The 24,092-nt window shown below is 48.7% G+C and overlaps 1 protein-coding gene and 1 long non-coding RNA gene across 2 annotated transcripts in view; one reads left to right on the top strand and one right to left on the bottom strand.

Annotated features, from left to right (window-relative positions):
• Positions 1-5,286: 5,286 nt before the first annotated feature.
• The window catches only part of SDHB (succinate dehydrogenase complex iron sulfur subunit B), a 31,638-nt gene continuing 12,832 nt past the window's right edge, over positions 5,287-24,092 (bottom strand). The window contains exons 3-8 of the mRNA XM_058718927.1: positions 14,995-15,080; positions 12,321-12,457; positions 11,577-11,693; positions 10,379-10,480; positions 9,024-9,146; positions 5,287-5,508 (exon numbers count right to left, since the gene is read on the bottom strand). Coding sequence (XP_058574910.1) covers positions 5,431-5,508; positions 9,024-9,146; positions 10,379-10,480; positions 11,577-11,693; positions 12,321-12,457; positions 14,995-15,080 — 643 coding nt within the window. The 3' untranslated portion in view covers positions 5,287-5,430. The remainder of the gene's footprint in view (positions 5,509-9,023; positions 9,147-10,378; positions 10,481-11,576; positions 11,694-12,320; positions 12,458-14,994; positions 15,081-24,092) is intronic.
• Positions 5,428-7,176, top strand: LOC131505405 (uncharacterized). Its single transcript, XR_009258386.1, has 2 exons — positions 5,428-6,019; positions 7,114-7,176. It is a non-coding gene; the product is annotated as an uncharacterized LOC131505405 (long non-coding RNA).

The raw sequence follows: 24,092 nt of genomic DNA, 5'->3' as shown, positions 1-24,092 counted from the left end.
CCTCTCTCTCTGCCCCTCCCCCGTTCATGCTCTGTCTCTCTCTGTCCCAAAAATAAATAAAAAATGTTGAAAAAAAAATTTAAAAAAAAAATATCAAAGAAGGAAGACACACCCGCCCAGAGACTCACACGGTCAGATACGCCCCTCAGAGATAGGCGTGGGCACGGGGAGACTGCAGTGATGCACGAGAGGCCTCTAAAATGCCGGAGAAATAGCGGAGGTATAACCCAGGCCTCAGAAGCCTCACCTCGTGACTGCGGATACACCTGCACAAGTGGGACGCACGGAGGCCTCATACCTGTATGCAGCTTGTGACACTGCCAACATGGCGTCCCCTGACCCTGGGGTCGGTGGCTTCTGGACCAAGGAACTCCAAAGGCAGAGGGTGAGTCAGAGACCCCCAGGGTCTGGAGTAAATCAGGGAACGACCATATCAGGGCCAAGGATGGGACCTGTCATCTATCCAATGTATCATCTATCCAATTGTCATCTATCCAATATGATCTATGGCGTGCCAAGCAGTTCTAGAAGCTGGGAACACGATGGTGAATAAAGCAGACACGGGGAACAGCCAAAGGCAGGCAGAGGAAAACTCCAACAATTGCCTGTCATGGAAAGGGCTGGAAGAAGCCAGAGCTCCGATGGGGGTTTATGGTGTAGGATGGACTCCAGAAGGGAAAGAAGGGAAGGCCTTGACAGTGTCTGAAACAGCAAGAGCTCGATACGTCCATTTGCTAAAGGGACAGATGTTGGCAGGACCCTCTCATGGGTGGGACGAGAACATGCAGGAGTATGGAATCAGCTATGCTCCAGGGTTCAGTTCTGAGCGGATGGGGGACAGTGGAGCCACTTACCGAGCTGGGAGGCTGCTGGCCTAGCAGCTTGACCGCCTGGGGGACGCGGCTGGCTTCACTCAGTTCAGATAAGTCCTGTGTCATCTGCCGATGACATTTCCAGTGCGGGCAGGCTAACTTCTCACAGTCCCCATTTCTTCCCCCAGGGCTTAGCTCAATATGCCTGACGGACGTCCTCCCCGGGGAACCCAGACCCCCACAGCAGGCACAGTGGCTGGGTGCGGAGAACCGGCCTGCCAGCATGGCCTTGCCAAGAGGCAGTGTGGTCCTGGGGCTGGGGCTGGGCTGTGACACCTCTCCTGGGTTGGGATGTGCATCAGGCACTTTCTAGCTGTATGAGCTTACAAAAGTCACTTTCCCTCTCTGAGCCTCTTTCGTGGCTCAGAGGGTGAAGAGAGATAGCAGGTGCTTGGTAGAAGCCAGTTGCTTTCTTTAGCTCCTGGCGCTGGGCTAGAAGCTTCATAAGAGCAGGGGGCTCAGATACCGCACTGCAAGGTTGGTTCCCTCGCCCACCCCACCCCCGCCCCCGCCCCCGCCCCCGTCCCCGCCCCCCCGTTCCTACTGCTTGGCTTTGAAGAGGCTCCACCCTCTACGCCCATCTAGGGAGGAGCCACACCTGCCGCTCTCCCCATCGCCTTCATGGGGCAGGAAGCCAGAGGAAGCTTCTTCCCAAACCACAGAGGATGTGGAAGTCTCTGCCATCTGCTGGGGTTACCTCTGGGGAAGTGGCTCTCCCTGTGTGGTCCTCTGAGTGGTTTGTGGGTTGGGCTCCAGGCACCTGTGGGTCAGGACCCATCAAGGAACTTTCCTTGCAGGGCTGCTGCTCCCTTGGGGACTGGCGAGAAAGATGTAACATATGTGTGGTCCACGTGGCCAAAGGATTGAGAAGTCACTAGTTTGGGCCAGTTGATTCTAGAGCGTTGCCTTACTTCTCAATTTCTCCAGCTTCGCTAGATTTTTGCCACGAAAGCGGATTTTCTCACCTAGTGACAGAACCCATGACAAGATGATGGCCATCCAGACACATGAAGTTGGGTTTCAGCAATTTGTCTTATAGTCTCCTGGGCAAAAAGGAGAAGGGCCAGAGAGAATTTGGGTGTTGGGGTCTGTTGGTGGCACTCTGTCCCTTCACCGAGTGGTCAGTGGGACATGAGAAATGAGCATTGTTGGTTCCACCCAGAAAAACCATCCTCTGAGTGGGAGGGAGGTCCCTCAGTCTGGTCAAGCGTGTCAGAAACGTCCCGGGTCGTCAAGTCCAAGGGGCCAGGAATAGAAGGCCTGTGTGGTCCCCGTGGCACCGAGTGGGCCTTGCATGTCGTGGGTAGTTGAGACCAATCAGTTGAATTGTGTTTCTGGAGCATTTGCTCTACTGCAGGCTAGATGCTTTCTCATTTATCTTTTTTTTTTTTTTTTAATGTTTATTTATTTTTGAGACAGAGAGACACAGAGCATGAACGGGGGAGGGTCAGAGAGAGGGGGAGACACAGAATCCGAAACAGGCTCCAGGCTCTGAGCTGTCAGCACAGAGCCCGATGCAGGGGTCGAACTCACAGACCGCAAGATCGTGACCTGAGCTGAAGTCAGATACTCAACCGACTGAGCCACCCAGGTGCCCCATCTTTTTGAAAACTAATGTTAAGTATTTATTTAAAAAATTTTCAGCTTTTTTGAGGTATAAAGGATTCCCTTCATGGAGTTAACACATCTATCACCTCACATACTTATTTTTTGAGTAAGAACTTAACATTTATTCTCATTGAGACTTGAACCACAATTCTAGTAGGCGAATGCGGTTAATGCCCGTTTTATAGATAGGAAAAGAGAGGCACAGAAGTGAAAGTTGCCCAACGACCAGGTAAGAAGACGTGGCTGGGTTCAGTCTTAGAGAAACTGGACGAATTCCACAGTATTACTTTTGCAGATGAAGGCACATCGTCTGGACACAATCGGGGCACAGAAGTAGCACAAAGGACAGGTTCCCGTCTCTCCGCTCAGATCTGCAGTTTTTATTAGCACGAGCCTTTGTGACTGTTAAAAATAGAACGGTTACCTGCGTGCAATTCAGGGAAAGATGAAATAAACAGTCAATACAACTATCGGTTGGTACCGTGTTCCCATCTGGCCCTGGTGGAGACGGGGTGCCCTGAAGCCACAAATCTGACGTGCCCTGAGGCAGATTTGCAGTGACAACTCCCAGGACACTGCCTCGTACCAGCAGCTGGGGGGGCAGAGCTCATCTTTCTGAGCCATCATGTTATTCGTGGGAAAAACTTATGTTTCTCTGCAGACCTAGATATTAGAAGCAAAGTCAAATTATCCATGAATCCAAGGAATGTGACCTCCCCGAGGCTGAATCGGGTGTCAACGGTATGGAAGGTATGGGGGCTGCCCCGGGGGGTTTTCAGTTCTCACTTCCGGGTTTAGGCTTCAACACCAGAGGTTGGGTTACCCGTGTGGTCTCACTGGGGTGGTTGAGCATCTGAGATGCTATACTTTAGGGCGAGGACCCTGTTCTGAATTTCTAATAATACAATGTTTGTGTTTTTTTTTTTTTTTTTTGGTGTGTGTGTGTGTGTGTGTGTGTGTGTGTGTGTTTTAATTTGGCGACCTTGGCAGGGATGGCAGGGAACGTATCTTGCTCATCTTTACCCCCCAGCACCTCGCCTCTCGTAAAGAGTAATGCTGGAGACAAGACTAGTGCTTTTGAACTGTCCCTTTTCAAAGCCACCAATGCTCATTAAAGGTTCATCCTGGGTGAGTCAGACATTTTTCTTGGCTGCCTGCCTCACGATGCAAGAGGCCTTTGTTTCCTGGATGATCTCACTGCTGTGAGTTAAAAAGCAGCCTTGGAGTGTTCCTGAATGTAAGGAGGGCTTGCCCAAATGGGCAGCAGTAGAGAATCACTGTGCACCTGCCCCACCAAGCACTTAACCAGGGGTTCCAAAGGCTAAGGTGGACAATAAATCACACACACACACACACACACACACACACACACACACACACACTGAGGCAGATCATTATTAGCACCAAAGAGGCCCTTATATATTGTGGGGTGAGAATAGAAAGCTGCTATATTATTGATGATAGCTAAAACCTGGAAGCAACCAAGTATCCACTGAGGGATGGATGGATCCAGCAAACTGTGGCATCTACACACAATGGAGTATTATTCAGCCTTAGAAAGAAAAGTAATTCTCGGGACGCCTGGCTGGCTCAGTCCGTGGATCTTGGGGTTGTGGGTTTGAGCCCCATGATGGGTGAAGAAATTACTTAAAAAATAAAATCTTAAAAAAATAAAATCTTTTATGAAGAATGTTTATTTTTGACAGGGAGCATGAGCGCACATGTGGGGGAGGGGCAGAGAGGGCCAGAGAGAATCCCAAGCAGGCTCTGTGCTGACAGCACGGACGTGGAGCCTGAACCCACGAACCGGGAGATCATGACCTGAGCTGAAGTTGGACACTCAATGACTGAGCCACCTGGGCGACCCATATTGTACTGTGTGTGTGTGTGTGTGTGTGTGTGTGTGTGTATACTTTTAAAAATTTCTTTTAATCTTTATTTTTGAGAGAGACTGACTACGAGTGAGGGAGGAAGAGAAAGACACACAAATCTGAAGCAGGTTCCAGGCTCTGAGCTGTCAGCACAGAGCCCGACATGGGGCTTGAACTCAGGAACCGTGAGATCGTGACCTGAGCTGAAGTCCGACGCTTAACTGACTGAGCCACCCAGGGGCCCCTGCACTCTATTTTTGAAGGGAAAGCTTTCTGTACGCCCATTTGTCATGGCAGAAAGGTCTGGAAGGAAGTGCCTCAGCTGTCAGTGCGGGAGGCGGTGTGGGACTCGGGGTGTTTGCGGGGCTTTCCGTTTCCGACCTGCCGCACTTTTTGCACCGTCTGTCTTTTCAGTGAGTGTTGCTGCCTTCGTGGTAGAGCGTTACAGCCAAGGTGGCAGTGTTGGGAATTCGTGCTTGCCTGGAGAGGTCTCCTGAGGTCAGCCGTGGAACTCAAGGTCACAGCTGATCCCGGTCATTGCTCTGTGCTGGAGGCGTCTAACTGACTTAGCAAGACGTGGCTCGAAGTAATTCTAATACTGAAAGCTTCAGGACCCGGGAGGCTGTAGGACAAGAGCTCCCATCAGTGAACGCACACATTCCCTCCTGCAGGGAGCAGGGGGGAGGTGGGCAGGGTCACAACCCCCCCCACCCCCACTTGGGCAGACCGAGAGGCCAGGAGGAGGAGGAAGCTGCCTGAGGGCGTCCCACGGGGGAAGGGCAAAGGGAACAAGTCCCAGGCCCAGAGGCCTGTCCACCGGGACCCCGCCCTACCCCCAGGGGCTCAGTTCCAGGGTCGGGCCCTCTTCAAGGATAAGGGCCCTTCCTTCTGGCACCCGTGCATCCCTCTTCAGCAAGTAAAAGGAACAGGCGTGCTTTTTTGTTAATAAAGTAGAATAGCATTTATTTCTTTCTTAGAATCTTTATTATACATGCTGTATTCATGGAAAATCAAGACCTCAAATTGGATATAAAGTATGTCCAGCTGGGCCGGTTAAGTCGCGGTTAGCGCGGGAACAGTTACACTGACGCTTTCTTCCCCTTATAGGTGGCCATCATTTTCTTGATTTCAGCAATAGCTTTGCCTGGATTCAGCCCCTTGAGAGAAGAAAAGAGAAGCAGTACCAAAGGGTACGTGAGACTGAATGAAGAACCCAGGGCCTGGGGCGAACCCCCCCCTCTAGTGGGGCTGGGGTCAAAGCAAGGCGATGCGAATCTCATCCTTTCAAAGCCAGGGGCTGGGGCTCAGGGTTCTCCGGTGTCCACCTGGAGACACCTCACAGCGGCCGGACGGCTCCGGTGACCCCTCCCGCCCCCCTGCGCAGACCCACGGGGGCCGTGTGCTCGAGACGCACGCACGTCCAGGAGAGGGCAGCTCTTCCACGGCCACGGCCGGCGTCCCAACCAGCCGGCAGCCCTCAGTCTCTTACGCGTTCCCGTGGACACACGAGAGCCCTCACGGGTGCCGGGAAGGAAGGGCCCTCCCTGGGGACCCTTCCCAAGCTCCCGTGGCAGCCTGACTGGCCAGTAACCCTGCTTCCGCAGGAGGCACCATGACGAGCCCAGTGAGCGCCGGCCGCCTCAGCAGGGACACAAGGACGCAGCCGAGGTGAGAAGAGAGCCCCGTCTTTCTAGAAGCACAACTCTACCCTTGAAATGACAGTGTGGGTCGTATGGGCCCTGAGCAGGAAGTGGAAGTTTGGCACCTCTAACACCCGTGACCTGGGTGGGGGCGGGGGGGAGTGGCGCTGCCCTCTCAGGGGCCTGAATCTGTACGCACACGCAGCTCCAACAATCGTGCAGAGGAAACTGAGGGAGTGAAGAAGGAGGTGGCACTTTTTAAAAAGTTTACTTATGTATTTTGAGGGGGGAGAGAAGCAGAGAGAAAGGGAGAGAGGGAGGAAGGGGGAAGGAGAGGGAGGGTGAGGGACAGAGAGAGGGGGAGAGAGGAGTAGACAGGGAGAGAGAATCCCAAGCAGACTCTGTGACACGGGGCTCGAACTCACGAGCCACGAGATTGTGACCTGAGTCTGGTGGACGCTTAACTTAGGCTCCCAGGAGGTGTCACTTTTTTTAAAAATTTATTTTAATTTATTTTTTTAATTTTATTTTTTACTTTTTAAAATTTACATCCAAATTAGTTCACATATAGTGCAACAATGATTCCAGGAGTAGCTTCCTTAGTGCCCCTTCCCCATTTAGCCCATCCCCCCTCCTACAAGCCCTCCAGTAACCCTCTGTTTGTTCTCCATATTTAAGAGTCTCTTATGTTTTGTCCCCCTCCATGATTTTACATTATTTTTGTTTCCCTTCCCTTATGCTCATCTGTTTTATCTCTTAAAGTCCTCATGTGAGTGAAGTCATATGATTTTTGTCTTTCTCTGACTAATTTCACTTAGCATAATAGCCTCCAGTTCCATCCACATAGTTGCAAATGGCAAGATTTCATTCTTTTTGACTGCCAAGTGATACTCCGTTGTATATATATACACCACACTTTATCCATTCATCCATCTATGGACACTCGGGCTCTTTCCATACTTTGGCCATTGTTGATAGTGCTGCTATAAACGTGGGGGTGCATGTGTCCCTTCGAAATACAGCACACCTGTATCCCGTGGATAAATGCCTAGTAGTGCCATTGCTGGGTCGTAGGGTAGTTCTATTTTTAGTTTTTTGAGGAACCTCCATGCTGTTTTCCAGAGTGGCTGCACCAGCTTGCATTGCCACCAACAATGCAAAAGAGATCCTCTTTCCAGGAGGTGGCACCTTTTAACAACTTTCTCACTGATGCCAAGCACCCAGCTCTGCCTGAGATCAAGCCCGTCTGGCCAGCTGGCCCTGCCCAGATGCTCCGCCCTGGCCTGACCCCGGCACTCCCCTCTCCATACTGGACTCCGCGGGGGCTGATGCCCCCGATCTTGGGCTATGGAGCCGGTGCTGTCCGCCCTGCAGTCCCCACTCTGGTGGGGCTGAGTAACTATGACGCCTCCCGAGGCCAAGGAGGCTGTCCTGGGAAGCCCTGGAACAGGATGGTCGGAGGAGACCCACGGGCTGCTGTGGAGTACTGTGATCCGGGCGCTCCAGATGATGGGATTTCTTTTAAGCCATCTCCCTCTCCTCACTCATGGTGTCACCTAGCCTCGTGACTGCCTGGTCCCATCCGCTGAGAACCTTTTGTATGTTCGACCCTACTGCCAATAAAGCACTTCCATAGTGTGGGGGATGGCGGTGGGGGAGGGGGAGAAATGTGTGGAAAGAAAGAAAAGAGAAAAAGAGAAAAGAAAAAAAGAGATCTTCAGAAGGAAAGAAAAGGAGAGAGAACACTCTTCGAAGGCTGCTATGGAATGATCTCGAAAATAAATTAAGGGGTAAAGGCAGTGACTGGGACTGAACAGGCCCTGTATGCATTTGGTACAGCGTGCAATCTCTGGAAAGGCACACGAGAGGCGGGGAACATAGGCTGCGTTGGGGAGGTGGAGGGGGTGATGGGGTGAGGGATGAGCGTCCATGGGGCCCCTGCCCGCCTCCGCTTAACACAGGACTAGGGGGTCAGCACACCCGAGCCCACCTGATCTGGGGCAGCAGGAAGAGGCTAGTCTGGGAGGCAGGGGGCCTGCTTTTCTGGCCTTGCCCTGCCCCGACAGTGACCTTGGCAGGTCGCTGCCCTCCCTACTCCTGCCCGGGCTCGGCTTCCCCGTCTGTAAAAGGGTCCCTTCCAGTTCAAACAATCTGGGCCTGTGTGTCCTCCCATGGGTTCCAGACAGCCTCCGTTCTTGTCTGCTCCCATGTGTCATGCAAAGACGCCCGCCAGGGAATGCACCCAGAAGCCAAGTGCCCCCCGGAGCTGCTGTCTCTGAGTCTGGAACAGGCCGGGCACCCATCTGTGGGCCCATTTACTGAGCGCTCACTGTGCCAGGAGCTGTTCTGAGCACGTCAGTGGTCTAACTTGCCCCACAAATTAGAGGTCCCGGGGGCAGAGCCTCACCCCCGCCTGGGGGCCCCTACCAGGACCCACTGCTGATGGACCACGAGAAGCACCGTGGCAGAGACGGGCACCTGGAAACACGGGTGTCAGGCAAAAAAAAGAAGGGAATTACCCACCTGGATGTCCTGTTTAAGCTCGGCTGCCTCCCCCCACGCTTTCTTTAAAGCTGCTGGCTGGTTATCCCGGTTTCCATCTTGCTGCCTGCTCACCCACTCACCCCACTGCCTATAGTCTCTGCTCGAGGGGCAGCCATGCTCTGAGCTGCGTGGCCCGGGCTGCTCCCTGCCCACCGCCTGGACCGAAGGGCAGCCAGCCCCCAGCGGGCGACGCGCCTCGGATGTGGCACAGAAACGCAGGGAAGACAGGCGGATGGCCGGAGCTGAAATCAGGGCGAGTCCAGGAAGCAGGAGGACGAGCAGGAAGGGGAGGGAAAGCTAGGTGAGCTCGAGCTGAGACCGAGAAGAGACCCCGAGAACGAACGGGCTGGCTGCGAGAGCATAGCAGACTGGCTGTGTGACGCTGCGAGGCGGAGGCACAGGGACACAGAGGGAACCGCACATGGCACTTCGGACGCTTCGGACATGTCGGCCCGGAGGCAGGGCGGAGGGCCGCCAGCGCCTCGTACCTTGGGGCAGGTCCTCGTGCAGTTCATGATGGTGTGGCAGCGATACAGGGAGAACGGGTCCTGCAGCTTGGCCAGGCGCTCCTCCGTGAAGTCGTCTCTGGAGTCGATCATCCAGCGATAGGCCTGGGGAACCGGGGGCCGAGGCGCTGAGCTGGCAGCTTAACCCGTCACAGCTCAAAGCCCCAGGCAGGGGTGCAGAAGGGAGGGAGTCTCCCAGTTTAGGGGCCTCGTCTCTGCTCCTTAAGTCCTGCCATCTTTCAAGGCAAGGCCCCCCCCCTCCTCGGTAACCCCCTTGATTAACGACCCCCCAACTTCTGAGCCACACTGCACCTGGTACCCTGGTGCTTAATTACATGCGAGCAGGCACTGCCCCCTCATCACTTCAAGGCGCTCATTGGCTCTCTGGATGCCCAGCTTCTGAGTCAGGGAACCGCCTTCACAGCACCTACCCACGGTCTCCCGTAGACTGATGACTTAAGATCTCTGTCCAGGGAGGATATTTAATATTCGTTCCACCGACAGACTCCCGTGATTGGCCAGCCCATCTGGGAGCCTGGCCTGGGCCGGCTGAAGGCGGTCAACCGCCCGAGCACGGGCTGCTGGCGCAGGGAGGCGGAGGGGGCTCCGTTCCCCAGGACCTCACAGCGATGGTGCGGGTGCCAACGGTGAACGAACGGGCCTCGTCGTTCGATCTTTTATGTGGATGGGAATCAATGCTGCTAAGTGGTCACACCGCACGGAGCTTCCCTTTTTGTGGGAAGATGAGAGACGAGAACTGGTGTTTTTGAGCTGCTCGAGAATCTGAGAAAAGCACTGGCCAGAAACTTAAAAAGCACAGCTTTATGGGAAGGAACAAAGGCAGTTTCCCTGCAGTGAGTACACATGCAGTGATGTGCCCAGAAAGGCCGTGCTGCCTCCTCTCCAAGCAACCCCTAAACCCAGGACTCCAGGTTTTCATCAGCCTGGAAACAAGTGCCAAACTTACAGCTGGGAGGCTGCCCCTCAGTCAAATTTCTCTCTCCGGCCTGCACGTCCAAACTCCCTGGGGAGGGAGACGGGGGGCTGCCTGACAGATGTGGTCTGGGGAAAGCGGGCACGTGGGGAAGCAAGAGACAGCTGCACAAGGAATGCGTTTTAACATCTGCAGGGCGTGCGTTGCCTCGGGGTGACCTTCACCACACAGAAACGAGGTATCTTGCAGAAGATGTACTGAAACCACACGAAGTCCAGGCACCCCATTGCCCTGCCTGTGACGGACGCCCGTTGGCATCCTGGTTTCCAACAACCCACCGTCCTCTTGGACTTCTGGATGCCTCAGTTTTAACTTCTCTTAGAGCAACGAAGGAGCACCTTACCTGCATAAGGACTGCAGGCCCCAGGTATTTGTCTCCGTTCCACCAGTAGCTGGGGCAGCTGGTGCTGCAGCAGGCACAGAGAATACACTCATACAGCCCGTCCTGTGCGGAGGGAAAGGGCATTCAGGGGCCCAAGGCCGAAGAGACTTGGGTTTCTAGCTGTCTGAATGTGATGTCGGCGGTCGGCACGTGAACAAAGCGACTATTTGCATGTGAGTTTTCTTGGCGAAATCCTAGGGGTGGCTTGTAGGGATGTATCAGATTTGTAAAAAGAGATCTTGGGACCAAAATGTAAACGTTTGCCGGATTAGAACCCAGAGTTCTGAAGGCCATGTACAATGTACTTATCCTTTAATACACCACCTCTGTTACCTAAAAACAAACAAACCCCCCAAAAAGCAAAACAAAGAAAAGCAACCAGGGAAACCTGGGTGGCTCAGTTGGTTAAATGTCCGACTTCGGCTCAGGTCATGATCTCAAGGTTCATGAGTTCGAGTCCCGCGTCGGGCTCTGGGCCGACCAGCTCTGAGCCTGCTTGGGATTCCGTCTCCCTCCCTCCCTCCAAGTCCCTCCCCAGCTCGTGCTTTCTCTCTCAAAAATAAATAAACATTAAAAAAAAACAAAACAAAAAAACTTCACAGCCTGGATACTGGAACTCAGAGTGACAGGGCTGTCCCCCACCCTGCCCAGCAATCCCTGGACTCTCGGTGTCAGCAAAGAACAGCAAGGTTCTAGTCCCAGTTTTGCCATGAACTCCTTTGCTCCTGTCTGCAAAACAGGTGGTGGAAGCAGGACCACCAACGGCCAGGACGTGTCTGATTTGCCCCCGAGTGTCAAAGAGCCTCTGATGGGGGCGTCAGCTTGGAAAAACCTGGTAATCTGCATACAGGTTTCTTTTGAAAAAGACAAACATCCTGCAACACGGTAATGACGTGCCCTTCTAGGCAGTGTGGGCCTGCTCCAGGCCCCTGGTCCACTGTGGGCCCTTGTGGGTTCACACTGCCCACGTGGTCCCGAGAGGATGGCAGTCCAGCCCCTGGACAGATGCTCTTGCAGTTTCCTTCCAGAACACACTAAATAAACGGTCTGCACGATCCCATGCTGCCACTCTCCACCCCATCCCCCCAAGCCACACTTCCTGGCAAGCATCTTGGCAACAAGATTCCTCAAAGCAAGACAATAAATGGGGACTAATGACCAGTTTCTCACGGTCTTCTATGGACTGCAGGTACTGCTGCTTGCCTTCCTGGGATTCATCCTTCTTCTTCAAATAAGGCTCAATGGATTTGTACTGAGCATAGAAGTTGCTCAAGTCCTGAGGTTAAGAGGCAGAAGGAAAACAGGGTCAGATTTCACCACCACTCCTTAGCTTCCTTATTCACCCCATTTCGTGGACAATCCCTACTTCCCCCCCGATCCTACAGAAGTCTGACTCACTTCGGCGTGGATCTGTGCAAAGACTACAGAAGGAGAAATGGTCAGCGTTAATTGTGGCTCGGAAATCTCTCCTTCACCCACTCAGGAAGCCTTCCAATCCCATAGCCCCTCCAGTGAAGGTGGTCAAACACGGGGAGGCAGAAATTAAAGTCCAACGCGTAACCAGTGGTGCCTTCCCCACTGGGATTTTCCACATGAATTCTTTGTAGTTATGGCCAAATTCTTGATTCTGGGACTGTTCCAACTCTACAATCTTGTGCCCAGTTATTCCCAAACAATCCTCACCAAATGAGCTGCTGGAGAATCTTCTAGGTGGGTTTATCTTCCACCATTCAAATTCCTTAACTCAGGGAAAAAGCTTGCCCTAAAGAACTGATAACATATCTTTCTCTCTCTCTCACACACACCTCTTCCCCTCTCCCCTGAAGATAAAAAAGGGGGAGGAATGGGGGGGGATAGGAGACAGAAGGGGGGATGGGAGGGAGGGAGGGAGGCAGAAACTCACGGGAACAAGATCCTTTATCACATACATATGTGGAAGAGGGTAGATTTTGGAGACTTTGCTGAGGTTGGTGTCAATCCTGCGGGTGCAAGCCAGAGTGTTGCCTCCGTTGATGTTCATCGCGCAAGAGCCACAGATGCCTGATAGAGAGAATGCATTTAATACCTCCTCCCCGCCCCCCGCTCAGGCGGTCCAGCTTCAAACTCTCTTTTCTGGAATGTTGTTCCTCTACCATCAGGGGCAGCACTGACACAGAATCCACTGGGGCAGGAGGTGATGCTGTTTTCCCTCTCCTCCATCTTTCTGCCTGGAATGCAGATCTAACGGCCGCAGTTCCAAAAGCCATTTTGGGACCGTGAGGCAACCTTGAGGCTGGCATCGACACGCCACAGATGGCGCTGGGAGACAGAAGGGGCCTGGGGCACTGGTGGCATCACAGAGGGCCCACATCAGTCCTAGCTCCAAGATTCATGTATTTCCAGGGGCATCACAGAGGGCCCACATCAGTCCTAGCTCCACGATTCATGTATTTCCGGGGGGGGGGGGGGGGAAGTTTTTTTTTTTAAAGTCCCTGTTACTTGAACTCAAACTCTAACAGACAGAAACCAAAAGCAAAATACCATCTTCCGGTTTAGGCCTGGGTGTGATCACCCACATAGAACTCTTACTCTGTTTTCACCAAAACTAGCAGCCTAGCGGCTCTGGGGATATGAAACCCATGTAAACTGGCTGGGCACTGACCTTCCAAGGAGAAGAATGAACTAACTGGAACCAAAGCACAGCAAAAATAAGGTGCTGACGCAGGACCCTGAAACTGAGACTTCTCTTTGCCTGGACTCACGTCCCGTGTAGGGAAATTTCCTAGGTATTTCAGAGTTTAAAGATGACTATGCAGTATGAATCCACTTCTCTGAAGCTGTCTTTTGAAGATCAGGCCAGAGAAATGTGATTACTTGTGAGACGTGCACTGGGTTATCACTTTAGTAGGACCACTCCCTTCTGTGAATCTTAATAAGCGTGTCTTAAGCAAATACTCCTATAGTTCCCCAGGGGACTGAATGTCGTCAATATATTTATGTAAGCCTGGCATCCCAGCAGAGAAATATGCTTTTGTAAGCGATGGCATACAATTTAAAAAATAAATCTGGGGTGCCTGGGTGGCTCAGACGGTTAGGTATCCAACTTCGGCTCAGGTCATGATCTCACAGCTTGTGAGTTCAAGCCCCGTGTTGGGTTCTGTGCTGACAGCTCAGAGCCTGGAGCCACTTATGCTCTCTCTCAAAAATAAACAAATTTTCTTCTTCTCTGAAAAAGGCTCCCCTAGAAATTCTCTTACCAACAAGGGAAGAGAAAGGAGTGGTAATTAATATCATTCTGCTTCGTAGTTTTTAGTCCAGATGGGCCACAGCTTATATTCTTGGCTCTGAAAAAGTCTTACGGGGAAAGGTTACTGAAAAGCATCTATATTTCCTGTGTTGCCAGGACTTACATGGGGAAGGTTGGTGTTTAATTACAGCAGAATGTTCCCTGAACAGCAGGACTCAGCCAAACTATGGTAATATCTGTCAGCATTTGGTACACTAAATCCCATCCTGTAAGATTAGATGAATCAAAGCAGATGCCTTAGAAGCAGGACTGAATGACCTGAAATGTACAGCAGAACGAAGATTAAAAAGTGATGGGCCAATATCTATAGTGACTTTCCCTTTTAGGAAAGGTTATTTTAGGAAGAAGATTCAATCACTTGTTTTGGCCCACACTACCCTCTGTTTCGTTTTCTCAGGTTTTCCAAGCCTGGCCAGCAGACCGTACCGCCTGAGTGCAGTTCTGGAATCTGACAAATCTGGCGGACTCCTGGCTCCCCAACTATCTGTGTTTTTCTGGAAGTCCCTTAACCTCCCCGGACCTCAGCGTAAACACTAATAGGACTGGTCTATTCCGCGTAAAGTGAACAGAACAGAGCCGGGCACACACACTGTGCTCCACGGCCATCGGGACCAGTCAGCCCTCGTAGCATCCCTCTGTGACTTTTGTGATTGGTACTCAAAACGTACCACTGAAGATTATCTAGGGGTTTTCTTAAAATCAACTCATGTTTACTTAGATTTATGTTAAAAAACTTTACCACTGTTACACTGTCATTAGTAATTATATTTTTCTAACGTATCATATAAACACACGGCTATTAAAGTAAAACACGCGGGTCTGAATACTGCTGGAAATCAGCTCCTGCGACACCGGCTGCACACTGTGGGAAACTCTGTTCCCACCCAGAATGTTCCTACTGAGCAGCTGCTCTGAGCGCGCGTAATGCTGGGAGCTGGGGGTGGGGGCACACCCGTACCCCCCTGCCCCCCTGCCCCCGGGCGAAACAGCTTGGCAGGGGTGCGGAAGTGGCCGGCTAGCAGACCCAAGCCGGTCCCTGAGGGTGTGATAGCTCACGGGGACCGCAGGATGCAGTGACCGCGTGACATAAAGCTCCTGACGGGAAGAAAATTCAGAAACCAGAGCTTGTACTACGGTTCGAATTTTTGACACATTTACCCAAGAAAAGGAAGTGCGACGCACAGCAAGGTCACCCGGCGGACGGCCAGCTGTTCGGGTAGCTGTCTCAGTCGTGGCTGGCCCGGGCACCAAGCATAAGGGTCTAAAGCCTAATAAGGAAGGAGATACTTACCTTCTCTGCATGATCGTCGGAAAGTCAAAGTCGAATCGATTTCATTCTTAATCTTGATTAAAGCATCCAACACCATAGGACCACATCTGACCAAAAACAACAAGACACTCCAGTCGTACTGATGCGAAGTCCAATGTACCTACACTTCACTATTATAATATGACCTGACACGTCTGTGTCTTTTAGCTGCTCTTACCCTTTTGGCTTTCTGAGGTCACACTCAGGAATTTTTCCATCGTTCTATTTTTGTGTATTCTTACACATTGTAAGTCCTGCAGAGTCACGCTGCGTATACATTTCTAGGAAAAGGAAAGCTGAAGGAGCAGAGAGAGAGCCCCCTTACTCCAAAGCACTGCGAGTGCCCGTGCGTGAGGGGGCAGTGGGGTGAGAGGAAGGGCAGTAGCACAGGGCTTGGAACTTGGGGCGCAGGCCTGGCGTCTGAGAACCTGCTCAGAACCCTGGCTCGGCCACTCACCAGGTTCTTGGCAAACCGCTTCATCGGCTTCCCACCTACGAAGCAGAGGCAGCCCCGCCACCTACATCTCACGGGACCGCTGCAGGTGAATTAACACACAGGACAGTCAAACAGAGTGCCTGCCACGTTCGCTCAGTGTAACTGTGATCATCATCGTGCAGAGGCTGCAGTTGTATGAACGGTTCACTCTCCCTGAGCCTGTTTCCCTATCTGTCAAATGGAACCAAAACCTAAATCGCAGGATTATTACAAAGATGAAATGAAAGCATGCGACTTTCACAGTATCTGGCGCAGTCACGTGCTCAACAAACCTATTTCCTGGTTGTCACGCCCACAGTCCTGCTCTATGCATGGGATTTTAAAAAATATGCCCCCGCCCCGATATCCTTTAGCATTATCCAGATTTCTTTTTTTTCTGCTTTATTGAGATATAATCGCCATATGACATGCAAATTTAAGGTGCACAGCATGATAGCGTAGCACATAATTTAATATACGTATATACTGTGGCGCGCGGGTGGCTCAGTCAGTTAAGCGTCGGATTCTTGATTTCAGCTCGGGTCACGATCTCATGGTTTGTGAGTTTGAGCCCTGCGTCGGGCTCTGTGCCGACAGCACAGAGCCTGCTTGAGATTCTCTGTCTCCACCTGCCTGCCCTCAAAATAAATAAACTTAAAAAAAAAAGCGCCCCTAGGTACATATGGTGAAATGATCACCACAACAAGATTAGTTAACAGGGCCGCATTATCTGTATTTCTATCAGCAAGATGCAAATACCCTTTTCACCCTATCTTTGCTAACACTGGGAACTACCCTTTGAAAACCTCTGCTATTTTGAGAATGGAGAAGTATTATCGTTTTAATCTGAGATCTTTGAGTATTTCAGTGGTTGAGTATCTGTCATAAAGCCATTGATGTTTCTTCACGCTCCAGCTGCTTATTGGAAGTGTGCTGTGCCAGGTTCCATGCTGGCTGCTGGACATACACCAGAGAACAGATGAAAACCCTGCCCGCGAGGCACCTTCATTCTAGTCGACTATGCTACAGACTCAGTCCACCCATGTTCTTTGCCTCTTTGTTTAGGAGATCTTAGGAATTGTTTTTAAAGGAAAAAATCTTTTTTAAAGCTCCAAAACTCATCATTCCCAGTACTTCACTTCTGACACTCCTGGTCACCAGGCGTGTGGTTTCCGGAACCGAGCAATCCTGCAACCCCAGCTGGGTGTCCCCACAGTGTAACTCAATCTGGCCCCACCACCACTGGCCGGTGACAGCATCAGATCCCACAGTTGAAGGGCTTGGTCCCAGCCCCCACCCCAACCGTCCTCGGACACCTGCTGCCTGCTGCAAGCTCGGGCTGTCCCCTGGAAGACTGGCTGTGAATCAGAGATTCTCATGATCCCCTCCCTTGGGTTTGACAGTTGCTAGGGCAGCTTACAGAACTTGGATAAACAGGTAATTTACTAGGTTCTGATTTAGTAGAATGGCCAAGTGGAAGAGGTGCACAGGGCAAGGTGCCCAGGAAGGGGAGCAGAGCTTCCGTGCCCTCTCCCTGCACCTGCACGAGTTCCTGCACCCAGACTCTCTGAACCCCACAATCCGGGTCCTTTCATGGAGGCTTCACGGCACAGGCATGATTGATTACATGGTGCTGCTGGTCGGTGGTTTGACCTCTAACCTCTCTTCCCTCTCAGGTCAAGGGGTAGGGCAGAGGGTTCCAACAGTCTAAACACAGGGTTGGTTCCTTAGTAATCAGCCCCCACCCCAACCTGTGGTTATCTAGACTTCTAGAAACCACCTCATTAGAGTAAACTCAGGTGGCTGAAAGGGGCTTGTCATGAATAAAAAATACAAGCCCATTTCACCTTCAGTATTTATCCGGAGCTATTTCAGGAACTGGGAACAAAACCAAAACTATTATAACAAAAGATGACCCTATAGCTCTTATCACTTTGGATCACAAGGGTTTTAGGAGCCAGAAACCCTGGAAAAGACCAAATTTATACCACCAAGCTATTCTATCAGTGGCGAATCCTGCCCCTCCCTCACCTCCAGCCCATAACCAGCAATTGGCTATTTGACTTCTAGTTTTGGTAATGGAACTTTTAAACCACACAGATTTAAATGCTTACATGTTACAGTTGACCACCCTTTCCCCTTATGATACTATCACTATTTTTAATGTATGTATGTATTTATAAAATTTTATTTTTTAATAATCTCTATACCCAATATGGGGCTTGAACTCATAATCCCAAGATCAAGAGTCACACACTCCTCTGCCTGAGCCAGCCAGGGCCCCAGTACTATCAATTTTAAATCTAAAAAGATTAAACCCCTTCCTGACGTTTCAAGACTAGAATTTTCCTCTAGATTTTACATTAAAAAAAAAAATGTGTATTTACTTTTGACAGAGAGAGAGAGAGAGAGAGAGAGAGCGAGCACACACGAGCAGGGGAGGGGCTCGAACTTATGAACTGTGAGATCATGACCTGAACTGAGGTTGGAAGCTTAACTGAGCCACCCAGGCACCCCATGCATTTTAAAATGATTCCCCCCAAATTACAAAAACTGCTAATCAATTGCCCCAAATCACTGACTGACTAAACCTTCTTTTGCTTCTGATTCATGGTACTTCCTTCTGGTATTCTGTAACAGAATTTCACTGAAGTAGAGTTTATTTTGCAACTTAAAAAAATTCAAATGATCTGTCTATTCTTGTCCTGGCATGTTTTAAATGGCAGCAATCCTCTTTATTTTTACAAAAATTTCAAATATCAAGTTAAAAAGCCAAAGCCCTCCCTTCAAGTGATCTCTCCTGCTAAATTTCATAATAGCTAGGGACTGTTAAAGAGTTTGGTATATTTTTCTCACACCTAAAAAAAGCAATATATATAATAACACCTTGCTTTTTTCATTCAACATCTCCAATAAAGGACAGTAATCACCTGTTTTCCTATGGAAGGACCCTTAGCTTGCTTAAATTCTCCTCTATCATATACAATGATGCAAATAACATTTTTACATAGAAATCAAGATTTTTTTGCCTATTCTGTGTCCCTTACATTTCCATATACATTTTAGGATCTGCTTGTCAATTTCTGCAAAAATGACTGGTGGGCTTTTGACAGTAATTGTGTTGAATCTGTAAATCAATTTAGGGGTGCAGTGCCACCTTAAAAAGATTGTTTTCCAGGGGCGCCTGGTTGGCTCAGCTGGAGGAGTATGTGACTCAGTCTTGTGAGTTTGAGCCCCACGTTGGGCGGAGACTACTTAAAAAAATTGTTTTCCAGCTCTTAAACATGGGATGTCTTTCCATTTATCTAAGTCTTTAATTTCTTTCCTTTTTTTCTTCCCCCCCATTTGAGAATGAACAGGGCAAAGAGAGAGAGTGAATCTTTTTTTTTTTTAACATTTACTTATTTTTGAGACAGAGAGAGAGAGAGAGCATGAACAGGGGAGGGTCAGAGAAAGAGGGAGACACAGAATCTGAAACAGGCTCCAGGCTCTGAGCTGTCAGCACAGAGCCCGACGCGGGGCTCGAAACCACGGACCACGAGATCATGACCTGAGCCGAAGTTGGCCGCTTAACCGACCGAGCCACCCAGGCGCCCCAGGGAGAGAGTGAATCTTAAGCAGGCTCCACACTCAAGTGTGTTGCCCAATGTGGGGCTTGATCCCTTGACCTGGGGATCATGACTGGAGCCATAATCAAGAACTGGGACACTTGGGGCACCCAGGGTGGCTCAGTCGGTGAAGCATCTGACTCTTGATTTTTAGTTCAGGTCATGATCTCACAGCCTGAGTTGGAGCCCTGCAATGGGCTCTGCACTGACAGTAAGGGGCCTGCTTGGGATTCTTGCTCTTTCTGCCCCTCCCCCACTTGCATTCTCTTTCTCTAATAAGGGTTAAAAAAAAAAAAAAAAAAAGGAATGTATAATACCATCTTAAAAAAAAAAAAAAAAAGGGTCGGATGCTCAACAGACTGCATCAGCCAGTTGCCCCTAGGTTTTTAATTTCTTGTCACCGATGTTTTATAGTTCTCAGCGTACAAGTCTTGCATTTCTTTTGCTAAGTTGGATCCTCAGCATTTTATTCTTTTTCATGTTATTGTAAATGGAACCATTTTCTTATTTAAGGACTGTTCACGACTAGTTTATAGAAATACAACTGATTTTTATATACTGATCTTATATCCTCGCTGAACTAGTTTATTAGATCTAATAGTTTCTTGGTGTGGATTTGTTAAGATTTTCTATATACAAGGTCATGTCATCTATGAAGAGTTTCCTTCTTCCTTTTCAATTTGCTCTATTTTCTCTTGCCTAATTTCCTTGGTTAGAACCTCCAATAAAATTCTATAATGGCTGATGCTACTAAAAAACAAACAAAAAAACCCTTTTTGCATGACCTTGTACCATGCAACCTTGCTAAATTTACTTATGTCCTTGTAGTTTTGTAGATTCCCTGGAATTTTCTTTTTTTTTTTGGTAGATTCCCTCAAATTTTCTATGTAAGCAATGATGTTATTTGTGACTGGTGACAGTTTTATTTCCTCCTTTCCAAATTTCATGCCCTTTATTTTTAACTTGCCCTTAATGCACTTGTTCAAATGTCATGTAGAACACTCAACAGAAGCGGAGTGGACACCCTTGCTATGTTCCTTGTGGGCAGAGCACTAACTATTTCATAGTGAGCTGTCAATTTTCCACAGATGCTCTTTATCTAGTCGAGGAAGCTCCCCCTCTTTTTTTAAGTGTGCAGACTTCTGGTTTTTCTCCTTTATCTTGTTACTATGGTGAATGACACGGACTGATTTTCCAATTTTCTTAAATGTTTACTTATTTTGATAGAGAGGTGGGGGTGGGAGTGGGAACTGTGAGCAGGGAGGGGCAGAGAGGAGAGAATCTCAAACAGGCTCCACACCCAGCTCGGACCCTGAAGGCTGGTGTGGACTCCATTTCACAAACAGTGAGATCATGACCTGAGCTGAAATCAAGAGTTGGATACTTAACCAACTGAGCCACCCAGGCACCCATGATTTTCCAATGTTAAAACTACTCTGCACCCCTGGGACAAGCCCAAACTTGGTTATTAAGGCATTATCCTTTTCTTATAGATGGTTAGATTTGATCTGCTGAAATCTTGAGAATTTTTGTGTCTATGTTCATGAAAGATACCAATCTATATCCTTCCTTTTTGTAATGAGACGTCTCCATTAGATTTTGGAGTCAGGTTTTGATGGCCTCCTAAAATGAACTGGGAAGTGATTATTCCTTGTTTATTTTCTGAAAGGATGTAACAGGCATTAGGAGTTTTCTTAAATGTTTCATGATTCATCAGTGAAGCCACCTGGGCCTGGAGTTTTCTTCATGAAAAGGTTTTTGACAACGCATCTCATATCTATAATGAATACAGAACTATTCATATTTTATTTTTATTTGAGAGAGAGAGAGACAGAGAGAGAGCGTGCGCATGAGAAGGGGAGAGGGACAGAAGGAGAGAGAATCTTAAGCACACTCCACACTCAGCATGGAGCCCAACATGGGGCTTGATCCCAGGACACTGGGATCATGACCTGAGTCAAAATCAAGAGTCAGATGCTCAACCGAGCTATCCAGGTGCCCCCTGTTACTGTGTTCTATTTGAATTCCATTGTGGTCAGAGAATACACTCTAGAAGATCCTAATTTTTTGGAATTTACTGAGATTTGTTTTATGGCCCAGCATCACAGTGAATGTTCCCTGCACACTTGATAAGAACATGTATTTTACAACTGTTTGGTGTGGTGTCTCAAAAATATTAATTAGATCAAGATGACTGATAATGTTCAGATGATCTGTCTTTAGTTAAAAAAAAATTTATTTTTAAATTATGTAAAAATTCTTAAGGTTTATTTATTTTGAGAGAGAGAGAAAGAGAGAGCGAGCGTGCGCACGTGGGAGCAGGCGAGAGGCAAAGAGACAGGGAGAGAGAATCCCAAGCAGCCTGTGCACCATCAGCACGGAGCCTGATGTGGGCTCGAACTCACAAACTGTGAGATCTTAACCTGAGCCGAAACCAAGAAATCAAGAGTTGGGCACTTAATCCACTGAGCCACCCAGACATCCCTTTCTTTTTTTTTTTTTTTTTTTTAAAGAGACAGCATGAGCGTGTGAGCAGGGGAGGGGCAGACTGAGAGGGAGAATCTTAAGCAGGCTCCATGCTCAGCGTGGAGCCTGACTCAGGGCTCGATCTCAGGACCCTGGGATCATGACCTGAGCCAAAAACCAAGGGTTGGACGCTTAACCGAATGAGCCACCCAGGTGCCCCATGCCAGTAAGATCTTTAAATTTTACTTAGTTGAGTTTTGTTTTTAACAATATTTAAAGTGTATTTCTTATAAGTAGCATGAAATTGGGTTTTGCTTTTTATCTATTCTGACAGTCTTTGCCTTTTAATTGGAGTGTTTAATGCCTTTAATGATATAATTATTGATGAGGTTGGATTTGGCTCTCTCATTTTACTATTTGTCCCAACATTTTTGCCCCTGTTCTTTCTTTCCTGCTTTAAGTAGCATTTTTAGATGGAGTAAGCAGTTTTGGAATTCCATTTAATTTATATATTGGCTTTTAGCTATCTCACTCTGCATTTTAATAAATGGTTATTCTAGAATTATAATGTGTCCTTAACTTTTCAACCTATTTCGAGTTAATACTGTACCATTTCATGTACTGTAAGAACCCTCCAACCTTATAGGTCAACCCACTCCCAGCCCTTATGCTGGTCATCACACACATTACATCTGTGTAAGCGGTCTGTTACACAACACGGTATTAGATTGTTAACAGTCATATGTATACTTTAATGGAATTCAGAGGAAAAATGGTTTCCTATTTACCATAGCTAGTGCTTTTCATTCCTTCTCCTTTCTTCCTTCTCAACAGGCAAGACAACTTCTCACACTGCACTTAGTACAGGTCTTCTGGCTGTGAATTCTTGGATTTTTTATTACCTGAAAATGCCTTCATTCCATCCTCACCATTTTGCGGAGTACAGGATTCTGGCTGACGGTGTTTTTCTTTTAGTAATTAAGCGATGGCGGTTCATGGTCCTTTGGCATCTACAATTATTGAGTAAACAATCATTTGTATCGCTTCCCAGGCTGTAATGTGTTTTATCGTTCCTGCTTTCAAGATTTCCTCTTTCATTCTGATCTTCAGCAACTGGAGTATGATGTTCCTGGGTGTAGTTTTCCTTGTATTTACCTTGTCTGAAGTTCATGCTTCCTGAATGTGTCAATTATGTCTTTCACCAGCCTGGGGAATTCTTGGTCATTAGTTCTTCAAGTATTTTTTTTTTGCCCTTTCTCTTTCTCCACTCCTTCTGGGACTCCAATGACATATGTTAAACCTTCTGATATCATTCCAATCTTTTTAGTCTCAAGAACACGTGATTCTTGTTAATGTATTTTCAGGGTCCCTGAATCTTCCTGCTGTCTTCAATCTGCTATCCAGTAAATTTTCTATTTCAGATATTGCTGTTTTCAGTTCCAGATTTTCCGTTTGGTTCTTTTTACAAGTTTCTATTTCCCTGCTGAGATTTTCTAGCTCGTGAGCATCTTTTCCTTTATCTACGAGCATAGGGATAACTCCTTAAAATCCACATCTAGTTCCAACACCTGGACTGCTTCAGGGCTGGGTGGCCTCCATTGCTGGTCTTTCCATTTGAGTATGGGTCAGGTTTCACTGTTTCTTCATATGGTTAGTAATTCTGGACTATGTGCTGGACTTTGTGAATAAATGACGTGGCAACTCTGGATTTTATTGTGTTTCTCTATAGAGTATCGATTTAAAAAAAAAATCCTTTTAAAATAGTTTTTTATTTTAAGTACACTCCATGCCCAATGTGGGGCTTAAACTCACGACCCTGGGATCAAGAGTTGCATGCTCTACCGACTGAGCCAGCCAAGGGCCCCTGAGTTGTTTTGTTTTTTTTTTTTAAAGCAGTAATTAATATGGGCTGAACTTCAGACTTGGGCAGTTCACAAACAGACTTTGGGGCTCCCCCTCTATGTTTCTTTCCAGGACTGCCCCCTCGTTTACTGGTTACTGTGGTAGCTATACAACATCAAGCTAGTAAGTAAGACTGTGGTTTTATCGTGTTTTTGGCCTTGTACCTCTGCTTCCACTGGGGCTTTCCCTCAGGTCACAGAGTGTAAAACCCAGTAACATTCTGTTCTTCCAAGTGTCAACTCATTCCCAGTGTCTCTGGTCACTCTGCTGTGCCTGTAGGTCATTACTGCTTGTCTTCTGTCCAGAGTTTATAGCTGTTACTTGAGGGTTAGTACGATGAAAGCTACTCTGCCGTAACCGGAGAAGAATGCAATTACTCTTTACGTTTTTTAGCGTCAAAAAATAGTTATGGGGGCACCTGGGTGGCTCAGTCGGTTAAGTGTCCGACTCTTGATTTCGGCTCAGGTCACGATCTCAGGGTTCATGGGATTGAGCCCTGCATCAGGCTCTGCGCTGATAACACGGAGCCTGCTTGGGAGTCTCTCTCTCTCTCTGCCCCTCCCCTGCTTGTGCTCTCTCTCTCTCAAAATAAATAAACATTGGGGCGCCTGGGTGGCGCAGTCGGTTAA

Source organism: Neofelis nebulosa, chromosome 2 (assembly GCF_028018385.1).
Source record: "Neofelis nebulosa isolate mNeoNeb1 chromosome 2, mNeoNeb1.pri, whole genome shotgun sequence".
Classification (NCBI taxonomy): Eukaryota; Metazoa; Chordata; class Mammalia; order Carnivora; family Felidae; genus Neofelis; species Neofelis nebulosa.
The sequence above is the reverse complement of the archived record's forward strand: the minus strand, read 5'-3'. Positions and strand labels throughout refer to the sequence as shown.